A 14,007-nucleotide genomic window follows, 5' to 3' on the forward strand; every position below is an offset into this window, starting at 1 on the left:
CAAGATTGCATTTGCATTAAGCAGATATCACAAGACAGACATTTAGGACTGCTAATAAGTAAGAGAGGAATGCCTTTGGATAAGCACCACTGATACGTTAAGAATATGATTAATTTTTTTATAACCTCTTGAATTTTTGAGTTTGACATTGAGCACATTCAGTAGTCTTGCAGATAAACTGAAGTGCCAGGATGTATCTCTATGAAATACTTAACAGCTAATAGAAATAGCTTAACCATAAGGTTATTAGAAAATGTTCTAAAGCTCTGTCCCACCTGTACTGGGTGGACTCCTGAATTTCCCTGTTGGAAACTGGGAGTTTAATAAATAGACCCTTGAAAATAGGGTCAAATGACTTTAAGGTGGATGTTCCTTATTACTCTTGTAGTAAGAGAGATAAAGAGAAGAAATATAAATTAAGCTGTTGGAGGGAATATATGCCTCCATCAGGACAAATGATTTACCTTCCCCATCGCTATTACGAAGAATGAAGAGCCCTATCATATTTTGAAATAGGTTGTTGGTGATGTGACTGTCGAGGGAGCAGGAGTGAAAAGAAGCATGTTACTATAAACAGACTTTCTTAACTGGCTGAAGGAAGAGGCACAATGGGCTCAGAAACTCCATTCAAACTGCTTAGAAGATGCAATTGCATGGGTTTGTATTGTTGAGGTTCTGTAGCAGAGAGTGGAGACACATTTGTGTTTTTCTGAGTCAGAATTGTTCCTACTTATGTATGTTTTAAATGTTGGGGGGTTTTTCACAGAGACTCATTTGTCATGAAAAAGTGCCACAGAAATAATTGTATAATGCTTGAATCACTGCTGTCTCTTCTCAGACCCTGTAAGTTGGTAAATTAATGTTTGTATAAAGCTGAAGTGTTTATGCTCTTTCAGCTCTGTTTCAAGTGAAGTAATGGCAGCTTTCATTGAGCAGATGAGAATACAAAAGGAGATGAAGATGCAAGATATGCTTTTTATTGTACAGGTCAGAATTAGTTATGCAAATGTCAGTTCTGAACCATGAATCATGCTTATTCCAACAAAGTAGGAAAGCTAGTTTTGCTTATCTTGAGAATCAGAGGAGCATTGATGTACTCAATATTCACTGTATATCTGAAGACACAGGAGGGGTTAAACAGTAAACACAACTTCCAGTAAATTCCCAATTTAATGCATTATGCAGGAAAAAAAACGCTAGACCCTGTGGTCATAGTTGAATAAATTGATCTTCATGTTATATCACTTACAATTCTGCAGTGCTGTGTGCTGTTTACCAGCTGTGTTAGGGAGGCTGCGGGTTAAAGTCAGGGAAGATGAAATGTCCATTTAAGAGCCCTATGGGAAGCCATCATTTAGATTTTTTTCAGCCTCTTTGCCCAGAGACAGTATTCTTTTGTTCCGCCTACCATGGAGTGCTAAACAGTGGCCAGAAAATGTGGAAGAGAGCTGCAAGTTAAAAATCCACAGGTAAAAATCCATCTCATTATTTGAGGTATCACGATAATGTTATTTTTATTCCCTGTTTTCAGAATGTGGTCATGCTTCTATTGTAAGTACTGAACTGGAGTCTCCTCTGACCTGGACTACTGTCAGTCAGGAGTCATGGCAGCGAGCTCTGTTCTTAGGCGTGTTTGAGGCAGATCACTGCTGTGCCCTGTACCAGAGAGAAGAGCCCAGCCCATGATTAACACTGCTAATGATAGCTCATTTTGGAAACAGCAGATAAAAATAGTGTTATTTCAATTATTTAAATACAAAAATTATTTTTATCTTCAAGATCTCCAACTTAGTATGCTGTTCCCTCTCTGTTTTCTCTGAACGTGTCCCTCCCCCCAGCTCCTGCCAAATTTGATTCTGTTTCTGTGTCAGTGCCTGCAGCAATCCCTAAAGCAAAGTTTTGCCAGTTCCACTTGCTGTTAAAAGTCAGGCACTTCCACTGCAGGTTAAATGAAGTTTTCCAACTCCTGTTCCTTTTCCTTTTGTCTTCTCCCTCTGCACATAGCTTCCCCTGTGCCTTATCTGCTGGTAGATGGGAAGTGGTGGTTTCCCAAATTCGGTGCAGTCCATCAGTGTCTTCCTGCTGTGAACCAGTTTTTTTGCTTTGGCCTTCCTTCAGCTGGGGGTGGCCAAACTGCTGCTGGCTGAGTCTAGCTGGTCAGAAAGGGGTTACCTAGTCTACCCTCTTCTTTCCTAGCAGACTTCTCAGTCATGGCTGAAAAGTATGTCACAGCTCACACAAACATGAAAAAAGCCTGTGGGCCCTGCCGAATCATTCTTTCTGCTCAACTTATAGGGCCTGCTTTGTGATAGGATGGGTTTCAGGGCTGTACGTGCATCTCGTTGCATTCACAGTTGTACTCTTGTCATTTGGTAGGTGTTACTTGCATTTTTTTCATATGATGGGCAAAAGCCATTATGTGACAGGGAGAAGCAATGACATGCATCTCCTCCAAGTACTTTGCAAAGAAATGTGTTTACAAAAAGGAAATTATTTTGGCTTTTATCAGCCCCGATGTGGTCTGATCATGCACGAAAGCAACACAAAGGTCCCGCTTTGCAAACAAAAGTTCAACTGGTATACTTAAAGGCACATCTGTAAGTACTGGCTAAGGCAACTGTTGTGCTCCCTGGTCATCACTGATCTGTAACTAAAATCGAGGCTGAAAGATTCTGTAAAACAATCTGTAGGAATGTGGTTTTCTGGAGTACTGCCACAGAGATAATTAAATATCTGGTGGGCTAAACATTCATGGAACCTGTTTTCCTCTGATGTATTTTAGTTGTACGTAAAAGATAGCTCTTTGGCTTTACAGAGGCTGTTTCAGCACTGTTGATAATCATTGCTGTTAATCTTAATAGAAACAGTCACAAAATCATGAAAGTCCTGTATCCATGGTAATCCTGCTGGGGTAACTCATAGTTGAGACAAGGGACTGCAGCCCAAAGCAGTGTCAAAGGCAGTATGAACTACGTGAGCTCATACTCACATAGCAAGTATGGGAGTATGTACCAGTGACACTACATTTCAACTCAGATGGCATTAAGCTTAGAACTTGCAGCTGTAACTGAAAAATTGAAAACACATATTTCATAAGGTTACCCCAAAGGTGTTATGATGGGAGTTACTAGGTGATCTGCAGTGTTGCCAGCTCCTGTGATTGTATGATGAGTAATACAATAGCTGACATATTTCTTGAAGATCAACCATGTGGATTGCAGTGATTTATTTTTCTTTTTATCTTTTCATTTTTTTAGTTAGACAGTAATTCCAACCCTTCTGTTTATGGCCAAAGTTTTAAAACATGTCTCAAAAAACACTCTTAGAGTACAGCCAGCAACAGCAAGTAAAGGAGAACACAGCAGTTGTTTTTTGATTGCTCGGGGCTTTTTTGTTGTTTTTTTCCCCTTCTTTTATTTCCATAATCTGTCTGGCTAGTCTTGTGATTTTGTAACTCATAATTTTTTTTTATCTTCAGGATTGATCATGGTTCCGTCTTTTTTTCCGTGTATTACAGCACTGAACATAATCAGTATAATTAAGAATAGCCATCAGGATATATCCAGGTCTTAAAAGCAAAGCTTGGATCATACATTTTCCTTGACTCCTTCACTCCTGCAATTAATTCATCAATATTTTTAAGGCAAAGAATGTGCTTTTGAACCATCACCTCTCCACTTCGGTGTGTCTCCATCACTGTCAAAGTTTGTTGAGGTTATAGATCGTGTACTGGGGATGGTAGTTAAAATGTAAATCATGCTGGGCTTAGTACTGTTCCTGGCAAAACCTGATGTCTTTCTGTTGAATGAGAAGGTAATACAGTTTGGATTTTCTTCATAGCTGCTACTTGCTTTTCAGTCACTGAGATTATGATGTCATGGAGCTGTGGTCTTTGGGAGAACAAGGGCAATCTGCTTCAAGACTCTCTGACAAAGACATTGTCCTCCTTGCAGATTTCCATGATATAGTGAAGTCTTAAATTCAAGTCTCTCCCATCAGGTGGAATTATTTCACGGCTGCTGAGTTAGCTGAGTTCCCATCCCAATATCTCTCTCAGCAATTTTCTTTTAATTTTTTTTAAGAGATGGGATCTGTCTGTTCAGCAATATTATTTTATAAGCATACATGTGCCAGAGGCACTGGATGACAGAATAGAAGTGGGGTGACAGCATTTTACAAGATAGGAGTAAGAGACATTGGCTGCTGTTTCTGAAATGCATCCTAAGACAGAAAAAGTTTTCCAGTATAGATATTCCCAAAAAGACAGTATCTGGGTTTGGGCTTTATTTAAATGTTGTTAGCTTGTGAGAATTCTGTAATGATACTAAAATATAATAGGAAAGTAAACTATTGCCTTAAGCCTCAATGAAAGTTACATATCTACAAACAACAGAGGCAAAGCAAACAACTTCAAGACAGTCAATAGACTTTGGGTAAGGTGTACTGTTATAATGTCCTGAGAAATCATAAATAAAGATGTGAACCATAGAGCAGAATTGTTGTCTTGCAAGCCTGGCTCCACCACAGTCCATGGCGTAGATATTTCTTATGTGTCCGTTCTAGTGTCTCTTCCATAATATCAAGCCCACATGTTGGCTTGCATGTTCCATGCATTTTAACCATGGTGACTGATCTATGCAGAACTGGTTGGCTGAAAGCCTCATAGCCAAGAAACTGCAGTCTTTATTTGGTGCCCTCTCCATGGACAAAGAAGCAAGGAAAGCTAGAATTAAGCTTCCTGTAGATGTCAAAATAAGAAAACTAACGTTAGAGAGTAGATGGCAAATTCAAATTTTTGGAGACAAGCACACGTTGTAGGATGGCTTCCTTCACATGTGCAAATCTGTGATTTCTCTGTTGACTTTTCCATTATATCCACTATTTTCTTAATGCAAAATCAGAGGTTGCTACTGTCTGTGGTGTTTGACTTTGGTTGTCTTAATAGGAGAAAATCTTGAGGAGTTTGCTCATGGGGTATGAAGTGAGCAGCAGGATAGTCAAATATTTTTGACTATGAACATTTAAGTGACTACAAGAAGAAGAGCAGCCCTGCTGGTAGTGAGCCACTCCTTGCTTGTGGGCCCCTGGAGGAATGAGTAAATAGACTTTCCTAGGGAGGAACCCTACCAACTTGTCATTCTCCAGGCAGGATTTTGTTGATTAGAGATAGGGGTGAGTTCATGTGACTTGGAAGGAGACCAAGTTTTCAGGATTTCTAAATCCTCAGTCTAGTACCAGACTGTGATCAGAGGAGTGATTTTGAGGTTCACATCTGACTCCAGATTTCTTCTCAGGCCCTTTGCAGTGTTTGGTTTCAGCATCAGATAGAAAAAGTCAAACTCAACTTTAGTTTAGAACTAGATGGGTTATCACAGTAGGTATGGCCAAGCTGTGAAAAGCACACCAACACCTGTTAGAGCATTATGTTAATATTAAGAAAGGTAAACTGCAGTCTCACTTTAAATCAAATGTTGAAGCATGGAATAAAGTTTGTCCACTTGGGCAGTTTATCCATTACCTTGAACTGCCCAGAGGCATGAATAGAGAGGCACTGAACTGTCAGCCTCTGTTACAAGAATTCTGGGAGAAAATATGGGTGTAGTCGGTTCTGGAAGTCCCAGAACCCCATTAACTTTTGCCAGTAATTTAACCTGATCAGAAATTACTTGGCCCTAAAGTGCCCAGATTTTGCTACTGTTGCTAGTGATTAAATTAAGGCCTACCACACTAACTTAGAAACTTAAGGTTTGTGAGGTTTGTGACCTCACAGTAGATTGCTGATTTCCAGGGGGCTTTTTTTTTCCCTCCTTGGAAGAGGTCCAAACATCTTTTCGTCCATTTGTTCCAGTGGGTGAGTCTTGGCAGAACCTGGCATAGCCAGGAACAGCATAGTGACAAGCCCTGCCTCTCAACAAATACAGTGTGCTTGAACCAATTCACCTAAGGACCCACCTTCATGCGGCTTTTGGCTCCAGTGCTGCAGGCACTAGAGAGAACTGAGTCATGGTTATGGCAGAGGCATCCATCACGACACAGCTGCCCAGTGAAGTACAGAACCATGTGAACTCAGAGCTGAAAGCAGTGTAGATGCAGCAAAAGTCTTTGCAGTTTGAGCAGCAGATGTCTTTCCCCTATGCCAGTAGTGAGATACTTGGCATCTTGGCACAAGTTTTCTGTGTAAATTTGGGTGAGTCACTTCATCTCTCCCTCAGTTTTGGTCTGTATTGTTCATCCAGGCTTTTAGGACCATAGATTTGTTTCTTTCTGGGCAGAGGGATAGTCCTTCACTATCGAGTTTTTCAATCATTACTGTAGCCTAGATAATTTGATACAGCTATTAGTTTCTCTTCAGCTTGTGCTGAATAAGAGGTACCATCCAGAAGAGATGAACAATTTGCCATAACGATGATGATGTTAACACATATTTCATAGAGCACTAGATTCAAGACCTTTTGAGATCCTACCACACCTACTTCAGTGAGGCTTTGTTCCTCTGCATAGCTTCTGAGAGTTGTTGCAACACATATAATTAAGAACAAGAAATGTTTACCTGGGGCTTAAAATTCTGCGAGACCATAATATAGTACCAGCATTCTCCACCCATCTAAGCGCTCCCAGTGTCGTGAATGGAGCGACACACCTCCCTTATAAGAGGTAGCATGTTTATTGACATAAACCAGAGTTTTAGCAAGGTTTGATAGTAAATGTGACAGTGTTTTAACAAACTTTGATGGCAAGGTACACTTGATTATTTACTGCAGAGGGCAAGGTGAGACAAAACTGTCAGAGAGACCCTCCAGTTGAGTCATGAGGTTCATAAAGGACCTCCTTGTATTTTAAACCCCTTTCTGAGGGGTTTCTATGTGTGGCTGAATCCAGACCTAGTTCCAGGCTTTGTCAATGGTTTATATCTAAAGGATTATATGTGCACAACCAATACTTTATCTTACTTAGCTAAGATTTCAAAGTTTCAGTGTGCTTATTCCCAATTCACTTACTAAGTATTTAATGCAATAAGGATTCCCTCAACCTTGGAGAGTAACCTTGAGGGGCCTCCCTATTCAAGGGGAGATCCTGGTGTGCAGCCCACTGCCACACAGGAGAGCTCAGCAGACCCTGGGCTGTTCCCTATTTATGGAGTAAGATGATTGACTTACAATAATACTTGCAATAATACTTGCATACCAGCTGTATTTTGGTTGGCCCATGCTCAACTAGCCCTCTGCTGTTGAGTAAGTTTTATGGCCCTTAGCTATTGTGTTATTATCTGTCTTCCGAGAGTCCAACTCAAGCCAGGTGCAGCCATCACAGCCACTGCTGATAGCTATTGCTTAAGCCAAAAACAGGGGTGGGGGGCGGGGGGAAGTGCACTGCCACACCTAGTGAGCTCATCCTAACCATCCCTTCTGCATAGGACCTTCTTCTATGCCATTAAAATAATTGGGAGTTTTGCCATTGATTCCAATGGCAGAGACTTTATATCAGTACCAGAGCATGCTAGTGATGAGAAAGATGTGTGATTGGGTGGAGGGGGAAAACTTTTCTTTCAGTCCCTCACAATGGCTCAGAAATCCATTGAAAATGTTAGCAAGAGGCCTTTTTATTTCATTCTGGAAAAATCAAGTATATTTATTTCCTGTAATAAAATATTCTAATGGTAGTAAAGAGTGAAATTCTAGAAGGAAAAAATTGATTTCTCAGCTAATTGAGGAGAGAGGGGGAAATTACAAATCCCCGGTTGCCTGTTACTGGTTGACTAGCAACATTTGGCCACAGAAAGCAGTATGAACATAGTTTTAACACACAGGTGGCTACAAGAGAAGGCCTGTGCTGTATGAAGCCCAGTATCTCCTAAAGTCATCCAACCTACTTTTCAAATTATATTAAAAAAATGAGTCAGACTGAAACTGTTGTTGATTGTCTGCTCCACTTCAGATAGTTGCATGTTCATTTTAGCTTTAGAAAGAAATTTGTGTCAGCATTTTCTCTTCCTTATAGTCACACTGGCTTTTCAAAATAGTTTTTGAGCTAAAAGTAAGTTTCTTAAAATTCATACAGTGGTACAAAAAATACCTCTTTCCTTACTGCTGCCACACTGAAGCAGATGGTGAGTACTAAGACTCAGAATCAGTAAGCAAGTAATTATTCAATGCCTGGGTGCAGAAATGTAGCTGTTGGGTCAAAGTAGACTTCTACAAGACAGGCTGTCATTGCAAGTTAGTCTGAGTTCAAGTCCCCTTGAGTTAGCCCAGTAAGACTCCTATAATTGATTACATGAGAGGCAGAGATGCCCTGTTGCATATCCGGCTTGAGTTTCATCTGCAACCATCTACCTTAAGCTGAAATGCAGTTCCAGTTCTGTGTTTTTCTGTGTGAACAGTAATCAGACTAGGGATGACACCTATGTTATGCCTTAGGTTAGTAAAGACAAACTTGCAAAATTCATCACGCAGCTAATGTGCATTCTCACTAAGATATCCACAGTCACTTTGGCACACAGTGCCAAATTATATAAAATTTGGCAATTTTATGCGTGGGGATATGCTGCCTGTGAATAATGCCAGCAGAGAACTATTTAGTGCAAACTGGTCTTGGAAAAAGTTGATTCTGCAAATTACAAAGCAACTTTTGCTCCCTCTGAAGTCAATAGAAGCTTATTTCAGTTTTCAAATTCACTTTAATTAACCTGGTCTTGACACTGTGGCACTTGCCTTGTTGTAAAGAAAATTGGTAGCTGTGAAAGATCAAAAATTTTCTAATTTAAGGTGGGAGGAAATGTTAGCTGCTGCTGAAAACCTTATCTTTTTAATAAGCAATAATGCAACCTGATAATTTACCGTTATTGAGTTTTCTTCTCTTTTTTTTTTTCTTAAGCGGAATTTATGTCACCTGTAGACAGAAATAAGGAAAGTGGATTGAAAATGCCAAACCTATGCAAATTTTGTGACATTAAAGTAACAACCTGCTCAAATCAACATCAGTGCAAGAGCAACTGCAACATCACTTCTATCTGTGAGAAAACTAGTGAAGTCTGTGTTGCTATATGGTAAGTTATTTCGTCATACAGGTGGGGATGGGAGCACACTCTAATTCACCATTAGTACTTTCCTTAATTGCTCTGATATTCAGAATGTCCCTGCTCCCCCACCAGGCTTTGCTATCTCCTTTCCCACTCATATCTGTGGTCAGCATACTGAGAGTTGTTTGAGGTTAACAATTCTGATATGAAATGTTCTGGGGACTTTTTTCTTCTAAAACAGTTCTGTTGCAGCTTATGCTGTTATTGGAAAAGAGGCATGGTTCTGCTCAAACCAGTAAGCTGCATCCACCCACAGCACTCAGAGTAGAAACAGATTTGAGACTCAAGAGAGTATTGTGGTGACATTTGCTGAAGAAAGACAATTCTCTTGTAGATTTCAAAGTGAACTAAATTATGTAGATAGGAGGAGGCCATTATGTAGATAGAACAGGAGGCTTATTGCCGTGTAAATAGCCAGGTAGAAATACTTTCTCTTAATGTTAAACAAAATTCTCTGTATTTAGTGACTTCAATGTAGGCATGATGCCTTTTATACAGCCTATGTCTTGATTCAAAGAAATCAAGAGTTTATGAAAATGAGTTGTTTAGGACTTCTTGACTCTAAACTTGTGTTCCAGTCTGAAAACTGAGGTTTTGCCCTTCCATAAATGGGAATCCAATCCTACCAAGGAAAACAAGAAACACTCTTAATGAATTCATAACTGGACAAAAGGAACAGAACTATGTGTTTGCAGCATTGCTGCTGATTTAGGAGAATAATTAGAAGCCCTTACCCAGAGACATAATTAATTCACTTATTGAGGGATTAGTTGTGTCCATTGACTTGAAGAGATGTTCAGCGTAATTGGAAGTAGACATTTGATTTGCAGTTCCAGTGTGCTGTTCTATATTCGTCCTGTGCTTCTTTAATAAGTGATCAGTGTCTATTATTGCCATAAAAAGGGACTGTAGTGCAATTTAAGATATGTTCCGGATTTTTCACGGTCATTTATTCAAAAGGCAAATGAGTTAAGAACTGTATTTAAAGGGTTCTTTGCCTTTCAGTCTTTTGTCAATGAAATGAAATCTATGGACCAGGACAGAATACAGGAATATGTTTCAGATTGTCAGCTGATAGTGAGGCAACTCTAGCTTGCATCAGTTTTATTATTGGTATTGGGGTGAGGTTTGTTTTCTATTTGTTTAGTTTTTTTTAAAATATAAAGATAACTCCTTCAGTGCAGTGCAGAAATTTTGCCGATTGTAGGCTTAAAAAATAAATAAAAGGCCAACTCAATAGAAATTCCTCAGATTTTGAGGAAATAATTCTCTTTTTATCATAATTTCACACAGATTTTTACTGTCTGCTCAGTGACCACAAAAACCAAAAGTATGTTCCAAAGTTCACAGCAGTTCATTGAACACTAGCTTGAATAATTCTGGATGAGATTTCCAAAGGCACTCTTCCGAGCTTTGTGGTAATATGATACAGGAATAGCTGTGCCATTGTACAAATGTGAGGAGTCCAGACACAGCCAAATCTGCCCCATTCAGGAAAGACAGAAAAGAATACATGGTACTCTTTAAATGCTATTTATGTTTTCAAAAGAGGCAAATTTTGGGCAGGTGCAGTCCTATCTGCTCCCTTTGTAAAATATTCCTTCTTTGATTTCAGTTTTCTCCTTTTCATTTTCAGGAGACAGAATGATGAAAATGTGACCCTAGAAACAATTTGCCATGATCCCCAAAAAACACTTTATGGCCACGTTTTGGATGACTACAACTCAAAGAAGTGTTTGATGAGGGAAAAGAAGGAAGATGGGGGATTGATGTTCATGTGTTCCTGTACAAGTGAAGAATGCAACGATATGCTCATTTTTACATCAGGTAGGTTTAATAATTTACCTTGCATTCCTACATTCCTTGCAACTGTGTAATACCAAGGTACTTTGGACTTGCATTTTGTGGAGGAAAACTTCTAGTGGTCTCTTTTGAATCCTGCAAAATCTCAACCTTCCTTTTGTGCGTTCAGAGGATATTTCTTTCTACCAGGCTGTCCTCCTTTTGAAATAAGTCTGATAGTCAGCCCGAGACATTGCACTTAAAGCTGATTAAAGAGGAAAGCAAGACGTTTACATTTGTTCTGTTGACAGACCAAAATGCTACATATACTAATTACATTATAATACCTAAACTAGAGGCAAATTCTGTATTTAAGGTCTTGCCTCTTCTAAAAGGCTGTATTCCCATAGTGTGTCATCTGCATATATAAATGCTACTGATAACTTGATAGAATGTGAAATTTAAGTCAGATTCTCTGTTGTAACTGACCATCTGCCCTTGTTCTGTGGTGGGCATGAAGTAGCTAGAAGGTTCCTCCTCAGGGGGATATGTTACCTCGCTCTTACTATGGCAAAAGGAAGTGTATGTGGGTTCAGTTAAACCAGGGAAATCTGACTATAGACCAAATCACGACCTGTCCCCATTCTACTTCAGCCCACTGCAAACATAATAAAGGCAGTGCAGGTGTGTATAGGGCTGGTGGACCTCATGCTGCACACACGGATGTGCATGGGTCCGCACACACACCCCTTGCTTTATTTTCTCCTGCCTGCTGGATCCCATAGTGATGCTTTTACTGAGACGAAGTCAGGTCTCTTGCAGGCAATTTTGAGGCCTTCTGTGGAGAAATTTGTGTGCACACACTTCTAAAGGATTGCAGCACACAGAACCCATCTTCATTGCCTGTAGGTTCCTCAGAACAGGATATAATTAGATCCTCATTACCTGAGATAACAAAGGGTTGGGACACTGTTTCTACTCCTGGAAAACATGGTGCGTGACTGCACTGAGGTGGACAACTGTGTGAGTGACTTCCAGCTCTCACTTCCCAGTCCTCCAAGAAGGCGAACTAGTTTAGGTCACAAAACCACAACAAATTAGCCAAGAGAAAGCTAGCAAGTCTTTTTTTCCCTTGGCCCAGTCTATCCATATCTGGTCCCATGCTCTTCCTTATTCCCTCTCCAAGCCTGATTTGAAACCAGACAACCTGATTGCTGATCTGTGGTTGTGTGACCAGCCCTTACGGGGGTGAGCTTTAAAGAGTTTGGAGTATATACTGGTATTGATGTGAGCACAGGGGGTAGATCCAGGACCTAATTCTAACAGATTTTTTTTAAGAGAATGTATTCCCAGTGAATAGATCTTACTCTGTGTTAGCTGTCTAGTGTTTTTGTACAGCATGAACCACACCCTTGTGTATTTTGGCTAATTTGTTATGAATTAGTCATCTTATAGCTGTTTCTCCTGGAGCTGTATAGCTGAAGGCAATCACCGTGATAAATGTGTGTCTTCAGTGTGTATGTTTATGAAAACTGTTCTAGAAACTCAACACCAAGTGCTTTAATTCCCAGCAACTCTGCAGCCTCACTCACATTTCCAGAGTAGCCTAAAAGGAGTAGTATAAATTTAAACCCAGTCTTTTTACCCTAATTCCTTTCACTCCTCTGAGTGGAGCTTTTCCTTCTAGGTCATGTGCTGTAAGCACTCTAGGTGACTCATGAAAACCATGTGCTGCATTCATATGTATTAAGTGAATAACTACAGACAAAAATTAAAATAATGTAAAACTTCACTTTGTAACATTTCCAGTTCATTCACAAACACAGGCATTAACTCCAGTCGGAAGGGGGGAGAATTGAGGCTTTGTCATTCCTTTTTTTATTGTTGTGGATTAGTGTTTCTTTTAAATGAAAACAGCCCCATTGGGTTGCTTGCCTGGTTAGCCATGGCAGGAAGACAAACGATTTTTACAGTATCAGACATGCGGTTTCCTGTCTGTGTTTAACTTTGAGCAGAACATCACAGCCAGCTGGTCCATGGCTCCTCCAGACAACTAGATAATAGCCTGTAATAATTTTGCCTTTGGAATGACTGTCATCCAAATCTATTCCATACATTGTTCTTGCCTTTTTTTTTTCTCTACATTTCTTGTCCACCAGAGCAAGAATTTTTTGCAGTGGTTTTGCATATTCTGTAGTTTTAGAGAGCAGACAAAAACTACTCTAAAAAAGCCTGATCAAACAATGATTTTACTCATTTATTAGCAGAAATTGAGATGATAAAAAAGATTGTAATTCTTCACCTGTTAATCACAGCCTTTCCTTTCAAGCTGTTGCTATAAATGATTAGTGTTCTACCTCTTCTTCCTGCATACACACTTGAGACAGACCAGATTTAATTTGTTTCTGGTTTTTCTGAGGTAAGAAAGAAAATTATGGGTAAGGCAACAAGTTCTAATTTCCACCTGACATTAGTCACTATGTTTTAGTGATTCACAGCTGGGCTGTTATTGCTTATGGAAGAATTGGTTTATAGCACTGTTGGCTCATATCAGTCTTGAATGTGAAGGGCAAATCTCATGACTCCATTTTTAGATACAAACACCTAAAGGTTTTGGGTACTGGGAGGTGTTGTGACTCACCCAAGCGTGGCTTTAGAAATGTTTGAAATAGTTACATCCAAATCAAATGCCTATTTCTTGTATGGACTTTCATTTAAATGGCCAGTCTGCAAAATAAGAAAGACAAAGTCAGATATGCACCTAAACATGCCTGTAGTTCTGCTGTATCAGGGGGCTGACCCTGATTCAGATCCCTGGTGTTTCAGGCCACAGGCACCTCATCGAAAATACTGTGTGCAGAATCAATGTTCTATAGTTCTTGGAGAAATAATATAAAGGAGACAGGTAACCATTGTAAATCTGACTACTGTGTATTTGTTTGTTAATACATCCCCTTTTTGCCAAACAAAATTGTGAATCACTGGCAAGCAACTTACAGCCCTGTGGTGGAAAAATGCTTCTCACAGCAAAACTCAATGCCAGTGTGTTGTAATTATTATTTATTCAAAAGTCTAATGTCAGTGTTACCCGAAGGCAAAGCCAGGGAGCAAAACCACTGGAAAAGATTAACTAAAATCAGGGTGAA

General features: G+C 39.7%; 1 protein-coding gene across 1 annotated transcript in view; it reads left to right on the top strand.

Moving 5' to 3' along the window:
- The window catches only part of TGFBR2 (transforming growth factor beta receptor 2), a 58,750-nt gene that overhangs the window by 19,060 nt on the left and 25,683 nt on the right, over nt 1-14,007 (top strand). Inside the window, exons 2-3 of the mRNA XM_027733398.2 lie at nt 8,875-9,046; nt 10,716-10,906. Coding sequence (XP_027589199.1) covers nt 8,875-9,046; nt 10,716-10,906 — 363 coding nt within the window. The remainder of the gene's footprint in view (nt 1-8,874; nt 9,047-10,715; nt 10,907-14,007) is intronic.

This window comes from Pipra filicauda, unplaced genomic scaffold (assembly GCF_003945595.2).
Source record: "Pipra filicauda isolate LSUMZ 115617 unplaced genomic scaffold, ASM394559v2 scaffold91_size2508729_pilon, whole genome shotgun sequence".
Taxonomy (NCBI): Eukaryota; Metazoa; Chordata; class Aves; order Passeriformes; family Pipridae; genus Pipra; species Pipra filicauda.